Source organism: Podarcis pityusensis (assembly GCF_964106645.2).
Source record: "Podarcis pityusensis genome assembly, chromosome: 3".
Taxonomy (NCBI): Eukaryota; Metazoa; Chordata; class Lepidosauria; order Squamata; family Lacertidae; genus Podarcis; species Podarcis pityusensis.
In genome coordinates, this window is record NC_138026.1 from 99,154,680 (window position 1) to 99,178,450 (window position 23,771).

At 43.2% G+C, this 23,771-nt stretch overlaps 1 protein-coding gene across 1 annotated transcript; it reads right to left on the reverse strand.

Moving 5' to 3' along the window:
* Positions 1–3,758: 3,758 nt before the first annotated feature.
* On the reverse strand, positions 3,759–23,728 carry UTP25 (UTP25 small subunit processome component). Its single transcript, XM_081000514.1, has 12 exons — positions 23,225–23,728; positions 21,719–21,758; positions 20,549–20,801; positions 20,257–20,463; positions 18,971–19,059; positions 18,364–18,774; positions 17,015–17,234; positions 12,044–12,246; positions 10,236–10,418; positions 8,346–8,458; positions 6,102–6,347; positions 3,759–4,592 (listed from the first exon to the last, which is right to left on the reverse strand). Exons 1-12 carry the CDS (start codon positions 23,329–23,331, stop codon positions 4,346–4,348), a joined length of 2,319 nt encoding a protein of 772 aa, XP_080856640.1. The 5' UTR covers positions 23,332–23,728; the 3' UTR covers positions 3,759–4,345.
* Positions 23,729–23,771: the final 43 nt, after the last annotated feature.

Below are 23,771 nucleotides of genomic sequence, written 5' to 3' on the forward strand. Positions count from 1 at the left end.
TATTCTGTGAACGGCACACTGTAGGTGGGAATCAGAGATTCCCTGCCATTAATTCAAAGCTGTTTTAAACAAACACACACCTATATCTATATCTATGATCACCAGGGCATCACAGAAATATTATCTACCACAGGAGTGATATTTTTTTTAAAGACTAAGTGCCACATTCCCTCTTCGGCAGCCCTATGGGAGCTGCAATGGATATGACTCTTAAGATTATATTCTAGCCATGCAATAAAGTCTGGTTTCTAGACAGACAGACAGACAGACAGACAGAGACAAGGGTGGGGGAGAAAGTTGATTCAGTTCACTTTTAAAGATGAGCCAAAACCACCCTTTCTGAAACAATGTGCAACGCCACCCTTTCAAATTCATACTTCTTCAAGTTTTGCAATGCATTTCTTCAAACACATAATATATATACCAGGGCAAAGTGCACATGAAAGTGCATATGTTTGTGGAACTATCTTACAAAAATGGACATTTTATTTGTTTGAGGTTTGTTTTCGTGTCTCTCCCCCTGCCCCAATGTTTTAATAATTGGCACACTTTGAATGAAGTACATCTTAGGCCATAAGAATGATTGCTTTTGATTACAGCATAGAGCAACAGGAAGCCGTTCTGAATGTCAATGTTGGCATTGTGATCTAGGAGAATTTTGACACAGCTGGACCTTTCGCGGATAATAGCCAGTTGAAGTGGTGTAGTACCTTTGTCAATGAGTGGATCAACCTCAGCCTTGAATTCCAGCAGGAGACGGACAAACGAGTCTCTGCCGTAGTGAGCAGCCACATGCAGAGGAGTCCAGCCATCAAAACTGCTTGCAAAAATGCTATTAGTCAACACTGTATGTATACAAAAAAGTGTTTGTTAGTAAAATGTGCACTAAAAGGCTGGTGGATTTTCATGGGGATCACAAAACCAAAAATTGTAGAAATGTTGAGAAGTGAAATTAAGATTAAAAAAATAAAATAGAAAGTTGGAGAACTGAAATTGACAGATATGTCTGTTACTTATTCAGGCAAGCAAGAGACATTACCATGGGGAGGTGTGTGTGTCACAAGAAGTGTGCCAGTCCAGGGCCAAAAGGAGTGGCCCCTGGCCCTGAGGCCCCTCCCATGCCTGATCTACCAAAACTGTGTGTGCAAAAAAGAAGTGATCACATCAGCCTTTCCATACTGTCCTTGTAGTGCCTAATTGTTTTGAAGCCTAACAGACCCCAAACTTCTTGGGGGCGGGGTGGGGAAATAATGAGATGAGGTTCCTGACTAGCTGCCACAGTGGGGAAATTCCCAGTGGATGAGAGATACTGGATAGCCCATGGAAACAGACAGTATGGCAGCGTAAGAGTGTTCTCATGGGCAATTTGGGTGTAAATGACTATTCAGCCACCCTGGGAACCTTAAATACTTGTTTTTTTTACCATTTCAAATTTGTTGTCTTATTATCTGAGAAGCATTTCACTTATCACACAGCTGAGGAATATCCTGCTTGCTCAGATCTGAATGCCATATATATTCCCTTGGGTGCCATCTGGGCCAGCACTCGCTAATTTGTCTCCTTTGCTGTAGAGTTGACTATTCAAAGAAAGGAGCATTAATATAGGCCAGGGATGGGGAACCTGTAGCCCTCCAGATGTAGCGGGACTTCATCTCCCATCATCCCTGATCACCGGCTATCCTGGCTAGGGCTGATGACAGCTGTGGTCCAGCAATACCTGGAGAGTCACAGGTTCCCCAATGCTGGCACAAATCACGCTCCTTCCTCTGAATGGCTGTCTTACATTGTCATTGCTTAATGCTTCACAAACATTTAATTCCAATAATGTGTGCTCTCATTCCAGGGATGAGGGATAATTTCTTGGTGGTTTCCCATTAAGTGTTTTGGACCACAATTTATCTGGCTTTCAACAACCAAGAAATTAGCACACAGCCCTTAACGCTGAAAGCTTTTTACATAGGGCATCATCAGCACTCTAAGAGGAGACAGTTAATATGGTATTACTTAGCTTAATAGGCTCTCAGGAAACAGAGTAAGGTCAAATCAGCTAAGTCAAAGGGGCAGTCCCATTCCAGCTCAAGCAGAACAGTGGCATGAGAAGATACAGGGAAGAGGGATTAGCCTTTTGACATTTTATATACAGGGATCTCTCTGAGAGTAAAATGGCTCTAGGCCAGTTCTACTCCTCTGCAACTATAAAATGGTATCTGAGACCTGTTTGGGGCGCCAATTTACAGCCGACAGTAATGTATTTTGTGTGGTGGGGATCCAGACCTAAGCAGCGCCGGTTCCCAGCACAATACAAATGACAGTGTGTGAGCAAGGCAAATGAATTTGCTCTGCTCACACAAGATGTCAGTCAAACAGTATCACAGAACCCAGCTCAAAGGCCGCCCACTCCTCTGACCTGGGCCCAACACTTGGGTGATGTAGTGGTTACATAGCTACCATTTCTCAAGTTTTCATTTTAAAACCAAAAGTTATGATCTTTTCAAAAAATAAAATTTAAAATCAGCCGTCGTGAACAGGGTGACTTCAATGACATCCCTGTTGTTGCCAAGAAACTACAAAGCAACATGCTTTATCTTTCCATTGCTCCCTATCTTTGTGATCCTGCTTTAGGTTGCTCAGACACTCATCTCTAATAAATACATCCTGAAGAGAGGGACAGGAGACCTTTAATCTTAATTTAGCATCTTGCTTTTCTGTCTCTAACCATGAGTCAGCCTGGGAACCATGTAGAATTTTAGAAATAAAGTAAGTTAGCCTCTCAGTACAAAAACAGGAACATTCCTGTTAAAGGTAACCTTTTCTAAGAAACCAGAGCCAGTGTGGTGTAGTGCTTAAGAGCGGTAGTCTTGTAATCTGGGGAACTGGGTTCGCGTCTCCGCTCCTCCACATGCAGCTGCTGGGTGACCTTGGGCCAGTCACACTTCTTTGAAGTCTCTCAGCCCCACTCACCTCACAAGAGTGTTTGTTGTGGGGGAGGAAGGGAAAGGAGAATGTTAGCCGCTTTGAGACTCCTGAAAGGGAATGAAAGGTAGGATGTTAAATCCAAACTCCTCCTCCTCCTCCTCCTCCTCTTCTTCTTCTTCTTCTTCTTCTTCTTCTTCTTCTTCTTCTTCTTCTTCTTCTTCTTCTTTTAGGTCTTAGGTGCAGAGATTCCAAATGACCAGAAGAGACTATTTATGTATGTGACTATAGCTGCCCAGACTTTGTTAGGTCAGAGATGGGAAAGAAAGTACAGCCTCTACCAAGGATGAATGGCAGATAAAACTGATGGACCACACTGAAATGGCAAAACTGACCAGAAGAATTAGGAACCAGGAAGAATAAATACTTGTAGTTGAAAGTTGAATTATGGTCTGTTTAAAGATTTGATAAAATTGGAGTAATAGAAGAGAAGCAGGAAAAAAATGTTGGCATAAGGATCCACAAAAGGGGAGGAGGGAAGTCAAAGGGGATTTACTGATTATATTTTAATTGTTTTCTTTGTTGTTGCTTGTAAACCTGAAAATGCAAAAATAAACTCTTACACTCTCTCTCTCTGTAAAGGAACATTCCTATATCAATGCTGGCTAATTCAGGGATTGAAATGGAATTGCCTCTTTATTGGTGTTTAGTTCTTGCACTAGAGGAATTAGAAACAGTTAATCAGCTTAAAACTAAAATAGACAGCAATGCAATGGCGGAGACTAGTGAACCACAGCTCTATAGGCCTATTTTGACATTTAAAGGACACAATCACTATACAAAGATTTTAAAAAGTTTGACAATTTTTTTTAATAAATGCAATGACAAAACACAAATAGACCATAATATTTTTTTTAACAAGACATTTCTCACATGTTTGATGTTTATAGTTATCCAAAGGGTGAGTGACTGACTGGCTGTGTTTTTCTGGGCACCACAGTGTTCTGGTCAGCATCTAGCTTTACCGAAGGTCACATCAAGGAACAGGTGGAGAATGATGGACCAGACCCTAAAGAACAGCTGGCAACCACTGGCCACTGTAGGGCTAAAGGGTGCTTGCTAGAGGGGTGGACTGGAGCCAGGGTCTGCTAGCTGCTGATCCCTACTGTAGCTGTATTGTATTAGACAGTGTATTCAAGCCAGTTAAAAGCAAATGTGGGGGGAAAAACTCTCAGCACCCTTAACTACAGTTCCCAGGATTATTTTGGGGGGGAGGGAGCCATAACTGCTCGTGTGGTATAATCACATTTTAAATGCATGGTGTGGATGCGGTCTTTCTTTTTCTAACATTTGTTCTGGAAGAAGCACAAGGCCAAAATAATAGGCTGAACAGGTCAAGGAGTCCATTCTAAATCTCAGTCCACCACTTATTTCACTCTGTTTCTCCAGTGACGAAAAGGTGCACATTTTTGGAAGACTGAAGCATTTGGGCCGCCCGGTCGATACCCACCACCGCAGCCACCTTTTGAGCATCATATTTTGAGTAAAGCACTGTGCAAGTCAAGGTGGCCTCTTCCTCGCTGCCTGCCAGCTTCATCATATTGCAGACCTCACTGTAGAAATGGGGATAGGTGGGCAGTTCGTAAAAAATAAGGTTCCGGATGCCTCTAATTGAGTACCTGAATAAAGCGAAACAAACAAGAGGGCTCAAAATGATTAAGATGCAACCGGGCAGCACAGAAATTCCTTTTTGAAACTTTAACCCTTTATAGATGAAACAGAATACAGCCCCTTTTTAATTTAACGGACCCCTGGGATTTCAACAAGGGAAATGGGACTTCCTGAACCCACCCCCTGGCAGTGAAGCAGGATTAAAAGTTGAATTATGCAGAGAGGTGGAATAGATTCTATAGACTGCTAGCCACCACAAAACAGGGTCTCTGGATACCTGAAACCTTCCTGCAGCTATTTGTTGAACCTCCTCCCTCCCCACCTTATTTCTTTATGTTTTGCATTTGTTGGACGCCCTATATCATAAAGTTATCTGGTCGACTTTCAGTGAATAAGTAAAAAACAATGCAATGCAAAACAAACTATCAAACTGATATCTACATAAATGCAAACAAAAGCAAATCCCCATTAAAATACAGATATAAATGCTGAGAGGCCCAGCCTTCAAAATTTAAAAGGTTTGGGTGAATCAAAAGGGCTTCAGTTGGTGCCCCAAAGATCACAAAGGTGGCATCATTTTTATAAGGAAGCCCCGTGGATTCCTATTAAAAAATCACTCCTCTAGTGGACCAGGAAAGTAACATCCCCTAGGTCCCTTCTCCTCTTGACAAACTGGATCATCTCTATCCACCTTTGTTCTTACCACTTAATTCAGACTTCTGGAACAAGGGAAACTTCCTCATACCAAGTCAGGCCTTTGATCCATCTAGCTCAGCACTGTCTACACAAGGGGTTGCCAACCTGGTCCCTATCGCCCACTAGTGGGCATTTCAGGGTTCTAGGTGGGTGGTAGGGGGTTCTACGGGGGTTCTACGGCACAAGTTGAATCCTTCTTCCATCAAGCACTGGTTGGCGGTAAAGAAATTTTACCATCAAGAAAGATACATTAGTGGGCGGTAGTTATAAAAAGGCTGACTACCCCTGGTCTACACTGATTAAGAGCAGCTCTCAGGGATTTCAGACAGAGGTCTCTTCCAGCCAAATCTGGAGCTGCCAGGCATTAAACTCAAAGCACATTCTCTACCAGTGAGCTATGGCCCTTCCTTGTTATTAAATAAATACGTATTTATTTAAATACGTTTTAAATACGTTTGGTTCAAATGGAAGTATACATAGCATCACATACTGATCAGCTGGCAATGATTTTCAAGACACATTTTACCTTTCTATGGGAGAAATATGAGCCCAAGAAACATCAGTTATTAACACATTCAGAAATCAAACCAGAAGTGTATTGTCTTTTAGCCTATATTTATGATCTGTGGAGCAGCATCTACATTGATGGTGCTGCATAGGTGATGAAAATAATACACATTTAAGAAATCTTCCAGTGCTGTGTGAAAAATTCCACATTTAATCCTAATTACGACACATTATTCATTTTTGGGGGGAGCAAGTATAACCTCATGCACCCTCTTCTATTAAAGACTTGGACTTTAGCGACCACCCCAGCCTACCTTTTATAAAAGTGGAAACGCTCCGTAAAAATCAGAAATTGCTTCACTCCCTTTAGGAAGAATTGTCTCGCTCTGGAAATGCCAGATTTACTGGTGTATTCACAGATGTGCACAAAACTCAACTCCTCCTTCTTGAAGTAGTTCCGAAGGCGCACGTAATCAAAATATGACGGGACGTAGATGAGTGTGTGCGACATGACGGCATCACGATACTCGGGCAACACTTTCTCAATGAAAAAATGAAACCTGCTTAAGGAAACATAAACACGTTATTCTGCTCCAAAAATAAAAAAATTCCCAGCATCTTACTTAAAGCAAATGTAGAATATATATCACACACAAACACTCTCTTAACGTTGTAAATACACGTCTTACTCAACATATTGCAAAAGGGACCATTTTGAAGGAGCCTAGTTCCAATTTATTTCCTACATAAGCAGAATAAGGGAAAGACGTCGCCCCCTTCTCACTTGGGAGAGGTTTTATTAATGCTGCTTAATACAAAAGGAGGGTCTCCCCCTTAACTGCTATGCACAAATGTGTCTTTATGACTATTTTTTACATGCACCACAGGCTATCTTATTCTTGATCGTATTTTCTAGCGAAAAAAATAAAAATTCTTATTAAAAACATTGTAAATGCATATAAAAATGATTTATACACAGATCACTAGAGTCTTCATAGTAAAAACACTGCAGACAGACCACTAACTGCATCTAACATTGTGTGGAGTCTCCGCATTTTTACTATTATTCATATCCCACTTTTCCTTCAAGGAACGCAGGGTGACATATATGGTTTCTCCTGTCCCATTTATCTACGCAACATCCCTGTGAGGTTGGTTAGGCGGAGAGATGGTGATGGGTCAAAGGACACCCCACGATATTTTGGAGACTGAGTGGGCACTTGGCTCTTAAACTTTCTTGGTGAGCTTTAGTGGGAACCTGGGGAATTTCCACTATGGCAGTGATTACGTTGCTCAAGTGATGGGAGATGCAGTCCAAAGCACTTGGGAGGGCATCAGACTGGGGAGGGCTGTTGCAGCTGCAACGCAGAGCACTTAACCACAAGGAAACGTTTAGGAGTCCTCCACAAGGCAAGTGTCTAATGCCCAAGGAAAATAATTGGGACCGGCAACAGAGTGTTTCAGTGCAGAGTTGTTCAGGGTTGCCATCTTCCAGAGTTCCATCCTCTGGTTTTCTATTCTCTCCTGGTATGCCCCGCGGAGGACCTTAAGGTCCATAAATAGCAACACCCTAGTGGTCCCAGGTCCTAAGGAAGTCAGATTAGCCTCAACCAGAGCCAGGGCCTTTTCAACACTGGCTCTGGCCTGGTGGAATGCCCTGTCTCATGAGACCAGGGCCCTGCAGGATCTGATTTCTTTCCGCAGGGCCTGTAAGACAGAGTTGTTCCGCCTGGCCTTTGGCTTGGAACCAGCCTGATCCCCTTCCCCTCTTTCCTTTTCCTTCTGTGATGGAACCCCTATTTGGGGACTTCCCTGGCTTTTTTCTGGCCCACGTAGGACCAGTCTGGATAGTTGGCCTTGGTAAAGATTTGATGTTTTCATCCCCAAAAAGTTTTTGATTTGAGTTTCTACTGAAATGAGGCTGCATTTTAATGTTGTATTTTAATCCATTGTTTTTATATCTGGTGTTAGCCGCACTGAGCCCGGTCTTGGCTGGGGAGGGCGGGGTATAAATAATAAATAATAAATAATAATAATAATAATAATAATAATAATAATAATAATTATTATTATTATTATTATTATTATCTCCCCAGAGTCCTGGTAGGTAGCAATCTTTGCCTACAGAGTGTGCCCAGTCCTCATTGTGCTGTTTCTGGGGTCTGCCCGCTAGGCTTCCCTGCCTGCCCCCTGGCTAAAGATTCACTGCACTTTGGCAAGGCTTGAGGTCCCCTGCTGACACCTCCTCCTTGTCTGCAGATGGTGCCGTTTTGCCTGCATAAAGATCAGTGCATGGAGAAGGAGTTTGCTATTAGTATATAGGATTGAGGTTTCTATAGCACCGCAGGAGGTTAGCCGAAGATTCTAGTGTGCATAATGTTGCCATTCAGCAGGCTGTGTTGGTTTCCTTGGATTTTAAAAATTTATTCCCCTGCCCACTGCCTGCACACACACACACACACACACACACACACACACTCTTTCCACAATGCTACACTCTACTGAGCACCAAATCTGAACCTGATGTCAGAAGAGCACAGCTGAAACGACCACATTACCTGGCATCTATTGCAGAAATGGAATTTTCTGCTTCCAGCTTGCGAAAAACATGAGGAAGCTGTACTACAACGTGGCTTATAGAGCCCTTCAGAGGTATGTTCCTTACCGCTACCTGCAAGAAGCAAACACAACAGGCAAATGAAGGCAATGTTAGAACAGACAGGTTACATCTGAGATCAACTCTCATGCAAAGGCTAAGAGTTGGCTTGCCGGCTTGGAACAGTTTGGTTCTTCATTCCCTCTATAACCAGCACTCAGGCATGAGTGCCATTTGCTTATGTAACCCAAACGCTCCCTCTGCCCAAGGTTTGCAAATATATAAACAATATTTTCCTTGCTCAGGGGACTAAGAGACGCAAAACAGCCTAATGAGGACTGAGGGTGCTTCGCATACCCAGAACACTGGCTGCCTCTTGGGGTGGAAAAATGGAAAACTACACAGGAGGGGGAAACAGAATGGAACATCCTATTGAGAAAGGGGACACTGAGCTGGAACTGCAACATGTTCCAACCAAAAAATTTAGAAAGAGTGGGAGTGCATAAAGGAATACATGGAAAGATTTGGTTTTGGAGCTTAAATTTAACATGCAATAGGTAAAATGCGCAAGGATACAAGACGATGTCATGACATATATGGAACAACAAATACAAACTTTTGTTAACACAACGAGAAAAAATATTAGGTTGAGAAGATCACACATGGGTGAAGGGAAGTAACGGGAACGGGGGGAGGGAGGTACAGGGCAGCATTTGGAAAATTGTTAATGATATATATGTGATTTAAGAGGTTAAGAACAAGGAGTTAAAAGAAGGAGATTAACATGAATGAAAAGCAAAGTCATGTTCTTGTTTGTATTATGGTTTATTTTGGTTGTAAAATCCTCTGGTGTAAAGAGTGTACAATTTTTTTAAAAAAATAAAAACTTAAAACTTAAATAAAAACAAAAACAAACAACTGCAATTCCCAGGATTCACTGAAGGATGCCATTGCCCTTAAAGCAGAATAAAACCAATATAGAACTGGAACTGCGACATTTTATTGTACGTCCCCCTTGTCTACTTTAGAATCCTGTTCTCAACAGCAACGGACAGCCGGGTGCTCTTAGAAACAAGTAGGGCATGGCGATGACAGCTACCTTCATTATTTAGCTTAAGCAACTGGTAAGTTGCCTGTGAAAAAGGACTCTTCATTCAGCTGTCAAGGTTAGCAGTACTTAATAAGGCCATTTGTCTATCCTCCACAAACTGGCTTAATCCTTTTTTAAAAAACCCTCTAACTAGTGGCCATCAACTCGTCAAGGAGAGTGGTGAATTCGACAAGTAAATCAAGAATTGTGGGGAAAGGAGACACTTCCTTCTTCCTGTCATGAATCCAGTGCCAAAGAAACACTTCCTTTTACAGGAAAGTCTCCTGCACGCTATGCTTTCTCTTTGTACCTATAAATTACCATTTAAGGGAGGAAGAGAGACAGAGGGTACTCATCATAGGGTTGTGCTTGGCCCCAGGGATACTGGTTGCCAACCCTTATTTTACATGAACAAAGAAGATTTGTGTTGGTGCAAGGAAGATAGAAATAGGACATTACTGTTGAGGACGATGCCTGTCAAGGTTTATATCTTTAACGGGACAATGGGGGTGGTGGGATATTTTAACAAACAAGCTTCAATATCAGCTTGGCAGCAGGAGACAAATGTAATAACTGGAGGCAGCAATAATCTGAGGTCAGCTTGTCTTGAGACATTAAAACACATTAGGAATGGGAAGATTTATTATCTGTAAGTCCATAAGCACACACCCTCCCATTGCCCTTTGCTGCAAGGTCATGCTGGAAGGCCAATAAGCCTTCTTCACGTCTATACAAGGGCTACAGACACATGTGAACACTAACCTGCCCCCTGTAATTGAAGCAGTGCTTATTGAAGATGGAGTTGATCTGTGGATCCTGGAGGGCGCTGAACAGCAGCGTCTGCCGATAATACTTGGACCAGTTGTTCAGATTGAACATTCGCACCCGCGAGAAATCCACCCCATGAGACTCCAAAGGCAACAGGTTAATGTGGTTCATCAGGTGCTGTGAGCAGATTTTAAAAAGAAAAGGAAGATGTCCGTCAATCTGGATTGGTTTGCAGGAAGAGGAAAATCAAGGAAAGAGAACCCTGAAAAGTTCGTGCATTATACTAAAATGAGCCACGTGAATGCAAATCTGAACTATTAAACTCCTTTCCTGGCTGAAACTGAGCAGCGGATTTGGCTCACTGGTAGCGCACCAGTCTGAATACAGAAGGCCGTAGGTTCAATCCTTGGCATCTCCAGGGAGAGGAAAGTCATGTGTCTGAAAACTTGGGAGAGCCATTGCCAGCCAGTACAGAATTGTTGGTATACTGCCCTTCATCCAAAGACCACAGGGCAGTTCACAACATAAAAATACAACATGAGAACACAAAACAATCAAATCAATAACACCCCCTCCCATGAGCACATTTTAAAGGCCATAGATTGTTTAATCAGCCAAAGACCTGGTTATAAAGAAACATTCTCGCCTGGCGCCGAGACAATACTGAGCTAGACAGACCAAAGGTCCGACTCAGTATTTGGCAGCTTCCTTATGTTCCTAACAGCTCTTTGGCTGTTGTTGCTAGGAGGCTTTTGTTGCCTCTCAAGCTCATTTCTGGAAAATCGTTCTGCAGCATCCAAGAGACTGTCAATGATCACTGCAGCATGTGTTTAGTGAAACGAGGGTCATTCGACACCTGGCTTGCTCTAAGTGTTGTTTGAACCATCCAGTGTTAGAAACCATACAAAATGAAATATTTTAGTTGGTTCTAATGTTCTCAACTGGCCCACAGGAAATAATATGGTACAAGAAGAGATCACAGGAGCTGCTTAGGCTGCTTTTCATAGTTTCCATGTCTTTGCAACTGATTTGCCCTTAGAAAGAACTCCCCACTATTTTCTAGCATGACATCAGAAGAGCTGGCTGGATCAGGCCAGTGGCCCATTGAGTCCAGCATCCTGTTATCACAGTGCTCAACCAGATGTCCTGCTGGCAGGCTTCTCACAGACATCAGTACAGCTGAACTCTACCAATCTGAAATTCCCAGAAACTCAGGGCATAATGCCTCTGACAGTGGAAGTAGAGAATAGCCTTATCCTCCACAGATATGACTACAGTGGCACTTCGGGTTAAGAACTTAATTCGTTCTGGAGGTCAGTTCTTAACCTGAAACTGTTCTTAACCTGAAGCACCACTTTAGCTAATGGGGCCTCCCGCTGCCGCCACGCGATTTCTGTTCTCACCCTGAAGCAAAGTTCTTAACCTGAGGTACTATTTCTGGGTTAGCGGAGTCTGTAACCTGAAGTGTCTGTAACCCGAGGCACCACTGTAATCCTATTTTTAAAGCTGGTGGCCATTGCTACTTGTGGAAGCCTTGCCAGGAGAATTTCTAAGCAATGTGCTACTTCTAGAGGGAAGCCTTGCCTGTTGAAGGCAGTCCAAAAGGAGAATCGGCTTCGCTAAATTTTAAGAATGCATCCGCACTCAGAAACCCAGAACACATGTCTCCATCCCATGAGTTCAAATTAAACACCCGCGTTAAAATTTGCTGGCTGTTTACTGCATTACCTGTCTTGTGAACCCTGTTCGTGAGGCATGATACATGAGTGAAAAGGGTAAGAAGGGGTAAGGAGATGCATTACCAAAACATGCTCCCAGTTCTGCATTAGGTAGATGTCGGCCTCATCGATGATAAGAATTTCTATGGACGAGAGGAAATCATAGTCTCTCTTGTTCTCTCCCTCAGCTCCAATAACAGTCCTCAGGCCAAGGGGAGATGCAATGATAATATCGGAGGAGTAAAAAGGCGCGTACAGCCGTATGCTCTTCTGAAGAACAGAAACGCCTGCCCAAACACAGACAGGCAAGTCAGTCACCAGTCAGTCATTTCAACAGTCATTATTTCACAGAATCCCAGAACGGTTGTGTATAGTTGTTCCTTTCTCTCTGAACCATCACAGCCTTCGCACCTGATCACAATGGCTGTGTATGTATGGGTGAGTTGGGTGAGCATGCAAGTGTGCATAGAAACCTCTGAGTGGATGCAGCTACAAAAAGCAATGACCTACAAAAAGCAATGATCACATGTGTCACTCTGCCCAATTTTGTCTCTGAGAGCCAGTGTGGTGTAGTGGTTAAGAGTGGTGGACTCGTAATCTGGGGAACCAGGTTCGCGTCTCCGCTCCTCCACATGCAGCTGCTGGGTGACCTTGGGCCAGTCACACTTCTCTGAAGTCTCTCAGCCCCACTCACCTCACAGAGTGTTTGTTGTGGGGGAGGAAGGGAAAGGAGATTGTTGGTCGCTTTGAGACTCCTTCGGGTAGTGATAAAGCGGGATATCAAATCCAAACTCTTCTTCTTCTTCTTTGGTCCCACCCATTGCTAGCTAGGGTTGCCCATGAGGGAATGCTGCCCTTGGGATAGGCCCTAAGTCAGGGATGGGGAACATCCAGCCCATGAGCATATCTTGGCCTGCCAGGCCATCTTCCCCAAACCTATGACCATCCACCCATCAGCTGACATCACTGGTGACACCAGCTGACAGGCAGGGTTTAATCCTGCACTGGTTGCATGATCTTGTTCCCAGCAAAAAATGCACAGCCTAGGCAGCAGAACAAGATCAGCATGAGACTAAAGACTCGAAGGGGAAGGGTTAGGGAAACTCACAAAGGCTCCTCTCTCACTCCCATCAGAGTAAAAGGCATTTTGACAGGTGGGCAGCCCTGCCCACTCGTCAAATTAAGTCTGCAAGGCAGATCCTGATAAAGACCTGGCACATGGAGTAAAAAATGTTCCCCATCCTAAATGGAGGCACAACCCATTTCCATGCAACCACCGCCATGGTGTAAAGCCCACTGGTGGGTCCAAATACATGGAACCAACGACATGAACTGGATAGTAGACCTTCCTCCAATTCCCTTGTTTGAATTGGGATCAGCTGCTTCCCTGATTCCAAACACACCTACAGGGTCAATATTAAGTGACAATGCAGCAACCAGTATCACAAAATGAACGCACGCCATGTTTGTCACTACGGTGAAGAGAACTTCTCTGCTTCTTTCAGCATGCCTAGTAAGTAGGTAAGACACATTTGTACAGGGAAGGGAAATCCTGAAGGGAACCATTTGGCAACTGGACTTAATCAAAAGGAAACCATCAGCGGCAGTCATGACGCACTACTTGCATCTCTTTGCTGTATTATTAAGCAATATCTTTCATGAGACAATACCTTCAAGTAACATTAAGTTTTAAAGCAGCCTTCTCATAGCAAGAGTCCTAGACATCAAGCCACAGGGAAAGACTCTGCATAATGCACCAATAAACCAGCATGAAATTGCAATTTCTGGAAGAGTCTTGACGCTTTCTGTTTAGCCAACATTTGGACTCACTTCACCTGGGGAGAGTACAGCAGGGCTCAGCTGGAAGCCGCAGGCATTCTAGCTGCACAATCACCATTTTGCAGACGAACACAACATCTAGATCATTTACTGAATTTCTGCTTTCTCCAGTCCTCAAGGGCAACAAAGAAGAGTGACGGTTACAACACTGCCATCAGATTCGATTTCGGTTTTCTAGTTTCAGCGCAGTGCAGGGCTCTTAGGGGTTCAACAACTCCAGAATAAGGGCTGCCTCCACCTATGCCTCCACAACAATTATTGCAGCTTCCACACCTTGGCATCCACAATGTTTATTGCACACCATTGCAGCTGGGGTGTGCTTGTGCTGGTGGTAGATTAGCAGGCTGCATGTTCCATACAAAAGCCTACAGCTTTGCTCTATGCTTACCGAAGTATAGAGTTAGAAGGGACCTGGGAATTCACCTAGTCCAACACGCTGCTCAGTGAAGAATCTGCAATGCAGGGCGCACTCCTGATAAATGGCTGCCCAGCTTCTGTTTAAACACCTCCAGCAAAATAAAAGTCCACCACTGCCACACAAGGCAGTCTGTTCCATCCTCAGATAGCTCTTTTATCATCTGGCAGCTTCTCCGAATGTTTCTAAGTCCTGGCTTCAGCAGCAATGGAGAACCCGTCTTCTCCCTTTTCTGTGTGATCACTCTTCAGATATTTTAAGACTGCTGTCAACCCCTTCTGGAGAAGGAACTGGCAAACCACTCCAGTATTTTGCCAAGAAAACTCCATGGACATAAAAAAGGAGAAGCTTTGAGAAGAAAGTGAGAGTTTCCAAGGCATGCTCTGGTTCATGGGGTCATGGAGAGTCGAACATGACTAAGACGACTAAACAACAACAAAACCCCTTAATCTTCTCTCCTCCAGGCTTTACATGCCCAACTCTTTCAACTGTTCCTCATAGGTAATGGATTCCAGACCCTTCACTATCCTAGTTTCTCTCTTCCCTGGGCACTTTCCAGTTTGTAAGGAGAAGGCATGGCACAAATTATTATTAATATTATTAATATTTTTTATTATTAGAATTTGTATACCACCGTATACCCAGGGGTCTCATTTTAAAAGGGCATAGGATATCAATCAGATCAACCAAAGGCCTGGTTAAAAAGGAACGTTTTTGCCTGGTGCCTAAAGGTGTATAATAAAGGCGCCAGGCGAACTTCCCTGGGGAGAGCATTCCACAGACAGGGAGCCACTGCAGAGAAGGCCCGTTCTCGTGTTGCCACCCTGCGGACCTCTCAAGGAGGAGGCACATAAAGGAGGACCTCAGAAGATGATCTCAAGGGTCTTCCAAAGATCACAGCACTGCCACAGAGGACCAATGGACAGATTTCCTGTTTTGCACAAAACAACAACCAGCTGATTGAGAAGAGGGGGACACACTCTCTGTGTCTAAGATTTTGACTCCTGAAATACCAGGGCACGGTCCAACTTTATGCAGGGTAAAGGCACAACTGGACCAAAAGCAGCACAAGACACAGCCGCATACTGCTTCTGTCCCAGCCAATTTCTCCATATTGAGCATGTCTTCCCATGGTTGTGCAAAGCGTTTTCTTGTGCGCTCCACATTAGTCCACGTCCACCTCTTCTTCACTTTTGAGGAGGAAGGAGAAGTGATGCAGTTGCTAGGCAGTGGTAGGTGGCAGCGAGGAAATACACCAAGGCATCTACTTTTCAACCCTGCACAATGTGGTTGGGCCTGTAGCTGCTGGAGCTGTATATCCAGTACAGCTCTCAGTGCTGATGCTCAGTGAGATTCCGAATTGGCCTGCATCTCCCTACCATCTTTTGTTACCTTAAGTCAATCTTGCTGTAGAGAGACAAGGGAGATCAGAGCAGTTTAAAAGAAACAAAAAGGAGCAGGATATAAGGTCCTCCACTGAGCTGAGTTATGGCCGAATGAGACCACTGGCCCATCTCAGCCAGTACTGTCTACTCTGCTTGGCAGCAATGTCTCAAGCAGAGGAAGGAGAGCATGAAAGACAATTAAGTAGCAGCAGCTTCATCCATAATTCTGAAGCACCAATTGTTTTGAATCACATCCAACCCACACAATGGGGTCCAGCTTGTGCATTTGCCTCAATGTTACAAGCAGGGCCAAGCTTGAGCCCTTGGTTGTTGTTTTAAAAAAATGGTTCTGCAATCAAATTTTCCATGCAAACTGTTTGCAATGCAATGGAATTTTCCGTGGAAAAAGAGTGTCCATTTCTGAAAATGCATTGTTCCTCAAAATTACGTAGTAACAAGATGAACAAATACGCTGGTAGTGAAACTGGGAAAGTTTAAAGGTTGCAATGTACGTTTTTCAGAGTACTATTTGTAAAAAAGCATAAATGCATGCACGCACATACAATATAATTGTACAGCTCTTTTGGCATGCTGAAATTAGCATGCTAACAGTTTTTGGTGTTGTCATTATAATGTCTTAAATATTTTCAAGTATTTCAATAATATCTGTAAGGCTTTGAATGAAACATCTAAGCTGCATTAATTGCACTTGACTATTTTTTCCCCACTAAGGAAATTGTTCCATACAAATAATTTTGGCAACTGCAGAAAAATTAGAGATAGTTATTCAGTGTATAAAATTTACACTGCATGCTTTGTAAAACGTTATTACAGCATACTAACTAATCAGAAAGCAAACATGCTAAACCACATTTAAATCATTTTTGGGCACTGGAATTGTTTTCCCAGCAAACCCACATCACTGGCAACTGGTAAAAATATTGCAGGTGTGTGTGGGTGTGTATGGTTTGTGGAAGATTATAAACAGAGAGATCTAAAGCAAATGAGATAGCACAAAGTGCTAACCCCACTACTTTGTGTATCTTTCTCTTTTGAAATCCCTGTTTGCAGCACTACACACCAAACCACACCTGCAACTCCTGCATCTGATGAAATGGACTGTACTCCACAAAATATCATAATAAATTTGGTGCCAAGTGACTCTTCATTGTTTTTCCTATAAATGAAGCAGCCCTAAGGAGTCTAAATGGTAAGAGGGAGAATTACATTTAAAAACAAGACAGTGTTGGCTTTACCAAGGGGGAAAAAATCTACGCAAAAAATCGAATACTATTTTGGAGATTTGGTGGGCTTCCACTGGGCATTCAAAAAAACAACCCTAAACTTGTAAAACATGCTTAATGCTTTGAACTATTTTTTTAGAACACAAAAGGACTGATCTTAAAATGTCAGTACCTAGCCTGAAGTGGTCATCAATGTTCCCAGCAAAGACAGCTTCATAATCTTCTGGCCTTTTCAGATTGGGCGGTTTCTCTTCTGGATCTGAGCCAAACTCCCCCTTGAACCGCTTTTTGTTACTAACATCAATTTTCTTTTGACTTGTCGATTCAAGGAGGCTGATGAAAATCTGCACCACACGTAAAGCAGATTCCCGGAAGGGCACCACTATCAACACCTATGCAGGGAAATGCAGAAGCAAATCTATTTTGAGCAAGAAATGTTTTTCAAAAGAAGACACACAGAGAGTGAGATGCTATATTGTAGGTATTTAGGGCTAGCCATTAAAAAAATTATGTGCCCCTCACCTAGTTTTAGCTGACTGACTACTCCTTAAAATACGTATTTATTTGCAGAATTTATATCCTACCCAACCTATAACATAAATTTATCTTTGTACCCAGGGCAGCTAACAAAGTAGAAAGATAGAAAAAAATATTGTAATGAGAATAACTAGCACAACAAACTAAAACAGCAATTGTCTGTTCAAACAGTCCAGTGAAAATGAAAGCTGCTCAAAGTTGTAAGTGTTAAAACTTACCGTTCTAAGAAGCATGGGAAAACAGTAGAAAAAAATGACGGGTGCCTAAATCACAGTAATAAGGGCATTAGGTGGGTCTGTGGATGGCATTCCAAAGGTGAGGAGCCACCAATGAAATGGTGTTTTCTCCTCATTTGACACACAGACCAGTGGTGTTGGATTGGATAATGGTCTCAGATGATAATCTCAGTGAGCAGGCAGATTGCTGCTGGAGAAGGCAGTTCAGAAAATATCTGGGTCCATATATATGAATGAGAGAGTTCTAGATAACTATACAGAAATTAGGAGCATTCTCCATGGGATATATTGAACCATGTTTGTCATTCATTATCAAACTCCCTGTCCCTGGTATTCGAGCATTAAAATGAAGATCTAACAAACAAAGAAACAAAAAACATACGCAGTGTTATGATACAATAGTTAAACATCCCCAAGGAATAGATCCTGGAGATTCCAATAACGTTTTCTACTCAAGTCCAAAAAGAAAATTGGTCCATCATTTGAGACACAAGAGAAGCAAATATTGGGTGGAATCAATCAAAGTCTTATTGCATGATGATTATGGACTCATGGACAGTTGGCCAAGCATGGGCACCTTACAGTTTCCAAGTTGTAAGAGATTTAATCATTCCCCTACTGGTCAGGGATTCATAGGCTGATTTGAAGGGACACCTTTACTGTACAATGGCAGCTCTGTTTAGGGAATACCACATACACCAAGGCATGTTTTCCATGCAATGACGACAAATTAAGGAAATCCTTTCACCTTTGGTCTTGTGAGTCCTTGATCTCTGAAGCTATCATCGTCTGTCCCAGGTTTTTGGTCCCTTCGCTTGGCATTATTGCCAAGCACTTGGGCATTTGCCTTCAAGACGTGGTTCAGGGCATGCAGGCAGTAGACTTGACGGACTTCTTCCCCATTGCTTAAAGCAGTCCTCTCAGGGTAGAACAAGTCCTTGTATGAATTCATGATGCAGAAAAGCTCTTTCTGCAGCAAAGTAAATGGCTGATCTTTTGATTTCACCTGCGTGGAAAGGAATGGGCTGTTGACTTTAGGCCAAGCAGATCCTAAAGGCTTGCGAAGATGAAGCCGTTTCAAATCAACTTCTTTGTCTGGCTTAACCATTCCAAACTTCTCCAATTTTGAAGAAAACACTAACTGACCCAGTGCTGGCCACTAGAAAGGAGAAACAAACACAACATAAGGTTAGACACAACTCCTGTTAATAGTCTCAGATACGCTGTAAAATACCCTATTTCTCTTTTTTTACAGAGGATGAGCACAACACATTCAGAAATGAGTCAGCAAGTTTTGAACCAAATAAGGAATAGAAACCAACCACAGTGAATATGAAATAAATGTACGTTATTACCTTGACTTGGCCGGTAGATTTTGAACACGCAAGAATTTTATCTATTTGTTTTTCTTCCAGTTCTTCTTCGACATGACACTTAAATGGATCTGTGTGGAGAGATAAAAACAATGTTATGAAAACTAGACTCTGCTCTACACATTTTTAAAAGAAATCTGATCAGAAGGAGGAAACTGTTATCGCAATTATGAATTGTTAGAGGTCTGTCAGAGATCTCAAATGCTGCATCTAACAGTAAAAGAAGAAGAAGAATGTAATCATAAAAGAATCTTGCATGACAAAGCAATTCTATAGTACAGAAAACAGCAGCATGGCTAAAGGGGAACTTCTGCCTCACCCTGATGTGGTAGGACTCCAGCTCCCATCTGCCTCAGTCAGTGCAGTCCACCTCTGTTCTACAATGAGCATACACATAAGCCTTGTCATTCCTCAAAAAAGGAACACCCATTCTCAAGAGGTTTGGCAAACCCAAGCAGGTTTTGGAAGGAATGGCAAGAGATTTTTTCTACCACCAGAGAACTGAACTTAGTGACAATAAAAAACAAATTAGCTATTAGTGTTCAAGTCTGATCTGCACAATTGATGACCTCTTAAGTTAAACGCAGCTCGCTATGTGTGGTTTGCCAGATGCAATGGCAAACTCTTCTTTGTGTAGTTTTAATCAGGCAGCACAAAGAGGAGGTTCATCTGACCTCAGGTGGAAGGCAACGGACGGGTTCTATGGCTCATCAGCTGCTCAGATCTGCTTTAAATCAATTTCTCAAGGTTCTTAGGCTACATTAAGGAATAATGTCCTCCCCTAAGCAGCAACATATGAACCTATAACCAAGACCATCACAGTTACAATTATATAATACAATACAATAATATATATATTACATATAAAATATCAAGAATCCAGCAAGCAGTAACCAGGATTATTAAACCTTTTAAAACATAAAGACATAAAAATGACCAAAATTTCAATAAGCAATTGAAACAAGACTCTAAAAAACAGTAACAACCATAATAAAAATCCTCTTAATTTAAACAGGTACAGATGAGGCCAACCACACATTCCTTGGGAGTTCCATTGGACAGGGGCCACCACTGAAAAGGACCTGTTTCTAGTGTCTGCCAGTTTAATTGGCCTTAGTGGCATGCCAATGAACAGGGCCTCCAAATTCAACCACAGGGCTCAGACTGGTCCAAAGAGCTGAAGGCAGTCCTTCGAGATGTCAAGAAGCTTGTATGTAGGTACTCTCCCCCACCCAACAAACATTTAATATAAAGACCATGCATTTTACCTTTTGCAATATCTGCAGAACCACTGCTTTCTTTCGCATCTGCAGAAGGATCACCGCACTCTTCTTCTATGAAATTGGTTTCCAGGCTAAACTCAGATTCGTGCTGCACGTCTGTGAATTCTTCAGTAGCTTCATGTTTCAGGTCGCTAGAAGCCTCTGGATCTCCAGGTTCCTCTTGGCTGTTTTTCTGCAGTGGTGCTTCTTGATCTATGCCAGATCAAAAAGAAGAAGAGTCGTAGGTTGTATTCGTATGAGAGCTGTGGTCCACAGAATTTGAGATGCACTGGATTACCTGATTCTGGGGGGTCAGGCGCATTGCTGTCATTGTCTTCGTCCTCCATTTCTCCCTCAACTTCTTCGTACTCATCATCACTGCCCACTTCTGAATCACCTTTGTTGCTTCCTCCTTCTGATTCATCTTCATCATCCTCACTGTCCGAATACGGAGCAGTTTTTAAGGTGGCCAGTAACTTGTGATATACTGAGGCTTGTTCAGAATCATTCTCTGTGTCACTTTCTGAGCTTGACTGTTCAGAAGTTTCTGACTAGAAATGGGGAAAAAATAACGTATAATGCAAACATACTGATACAGAGTCTGATCACTGGATGCTGAGCCTAGTATTACCTTCTATACTATTCTATCCAAATCCAGCTTTTATATGTCAGCAACCCTCCAAAGTTCACAGGCTGAGGGGTTTCCTTCTTAACTGGTAATGCCAGTGATTAAACTTAGGATCTCATGCATGTAGACTGTCCTTCTACAACATGGTGCCCTCAAGATGGGCAACTCCTGGCCGTGTTCAGCTGTAGCCTGAAACATCTGGAAAGCAACAGGTTGGAGAAGACTGATGCGGACCACTTGCATCCCTTCCAATAGGGATTCAGGCCTCATCATGGGACTTAAACTGCTAATAAATATTTCAAGTTTTGTGTTAAGAAATCCAAGTTATGGGTGAGATCCAATGGCACGCCAGGGGCCCTGACGGTACTTCTCTTCTTCCCCTGCACCCCTATCTGCTCTAGAGTATCCCTCAACTCATTGGAGCAGATGTTTGGGGCTTCTGGGGAGCTGCAGGAAGGAGGGAAAGATGTGAGTGGAGTCCAACAAGATATGCTGAAGCCTAAATTCTGGGTGAAATACCAGGCGCTAAAGCAGACACATAAAACCATAGAATTGTGGAGTTGGGAGGGACCCTGAGGATCATCCAGCCTGAACCCCTGCAATACAATGCAGCTGTCCTATACAGGGATCGAACCTGCAACATTGCCACTATTAGCACCACACTGAGCTATCGAATTACACTGCAACCAGGGATGGAAACAGCAAAGGCAGCAAGGAGGGATGTGCTATAGAATTTGAACTAACTGTGTTAATACAATTAGTCAGTTTTCATGCATTAGCATTTCCCATTAATTTATCCATATAAGAAGAGGCTTAAAAAACAGGTAGGGTCACTCTTACCAGTTCACAGATTTGAGTTGGTTTTTCTTTCCCAGAAACCCTAAAAGGAAACCATTTGAATTTAATTTATCTTTAGCGACTGATACATAGATTGAAAAAAAATTTAACATAATCAAAATGGTGTGTAGCTTTTAATATTTGGAGAGTTTAGCACAAGAAGACATGAGGATTACTGCACATAGCTGCCCATCACAACTTATAATGTCCTGATTGGAACCAGAACAAAAGATTTCCAAAAGACAATAATATTTTAAGAGTTCCTTAACGCTTGCATCACTCTACTGTGTGCAGCCTTTGCACACCTGTGTGGACACCACCTGGGAGCTGGAAGGAGCTGAACTGCACCTTTCGAAAAAGAGGAAACTTTACAGAAAGCTGTGATCAAACCATCCCAAGTGAGTTGTCCTTTCTGTGCCCCAAATGGCTGAAGGAAAAAAAGCATCAGTCCCAGATTATTATTGCTGCTGCATCACCTAATACATTGTGGAGAATCTGGCATTGAATAATTGGAAAGGAGAGGAGCCCAGAGATACAGTTATACTGGGTACAAGCAATAGCTTTTAATAAGCATGTTTAGTCAGATGTAAGCCCCACTGAGCTCTATAGGGCTTAGTCCCTGGTAAGTGTGCATACAACGGCAGTCTAAAAGAGTTGTGGTGGATCGCACAACTCTTGCCCCAGTGCTCACTCCTGTCAAACTGTAGTGTTTGTGGGGTTTTGAAGCACTACAGAACCATGCAAAAACAGTGAACAGAGGCTGAGTGTGGGATAAGTGTGCACAGTATGAGGATCACAACCAGATGTCCATGGGAAGCCAGCAAGTGGTATCTGTTCACAACAGCACTCCACTCCTGCGGTTCCCAGAGAGAAGAAACACAATGGTGCATCTGCAGCAGCACAACTGGACGCCTTCATCTGCCCCAACTGCAACAAAACTTATCTCTCCAGTACTGGTTTCTACAGCAGCAGCAGGCTCTGTAACCTTCCAACAGTTTGCTGTCAGCCCCATAGGTGCATTCCTCCATTGTTTCCCGATACAGATGGATGCTGACTGGACTGCCTCTGACTGGGGAGGCAATATCCTCTGCATTCTGGGACAGATAACTAAAAACTTTCTGCTCTCTATCAGTTGTGAGAGATGAAGACACAGGAAGAAAGGAGGCAAAGGCCATTGAAAAATGAAAATGAAGACATATAGTCAGCTATGGATCACTGAAAATGCTGCAGGCGTGGGGAGAAGGGCATTTAAGACAGCCAAAATCCTCGGAGCAGTCTGCCTTAGCAATTCAGTCTATGTGAGGGATGGGGAAATTGTGGCTCTCCAGACGTTGTTAGACTCCAACTCCCATCATCCTTAGCCGGCAGGGCCAGTTACCAGGGACGATGGGAGTCGTAGTCCGACAACACCAGGAGAGCGCCGACTCAGGGAAGGCTACTGTAGGGAAATCGTTGCAGGCAACAAACAGATCCTTCACCTTAGACGCTATTCAAACAAGCCCCGCTCACCGGTCGTAGAATGGGTGCTCCTCCCCGAAATCCTTGAGGTGCTTCTTCTGCTTCTTACTCAAGCTGCTGATCAGCTGCTGCTGCCGGCGAGCTTTCCTCTTCCCCATGTTGCCGAACTTCCTGCTCCGCTTCCCACGTGGATTTCCTCCCCTGTCGCTTTACGACCCCCCAAGTCCGCCGCTTACGACAGTGGGCTGGGCTGGATCTGCTGTGGGTTCCTTGGCTCCTCCTGGAGGAGGAGTGGCTGGTACCTTGCCTGTAAGGGCTTATAGTTAGGGGGGTTTTTTGCACCTTACGCAGAAGTTTCATGGGGTCCCAGTGAGCTTGCTGGCAAGTAAATATGTTTAGAATCGCAGCCCATATCGGTTATTCCCGCCCCCCAACCCCGGTTCGTTGAATGCTTTTTTTAATACACGTATTCTTGAGACAGTTCTAGGGTTTCTTGAGCCTCGCTGGGGATTGTAACTCTGTGAGGGGCGGACTACAGTGCCCAGAATCCTTTGCGGCAATCGCAGCCCGGCCGCTGACGCAACTTGGATGGAGAAGG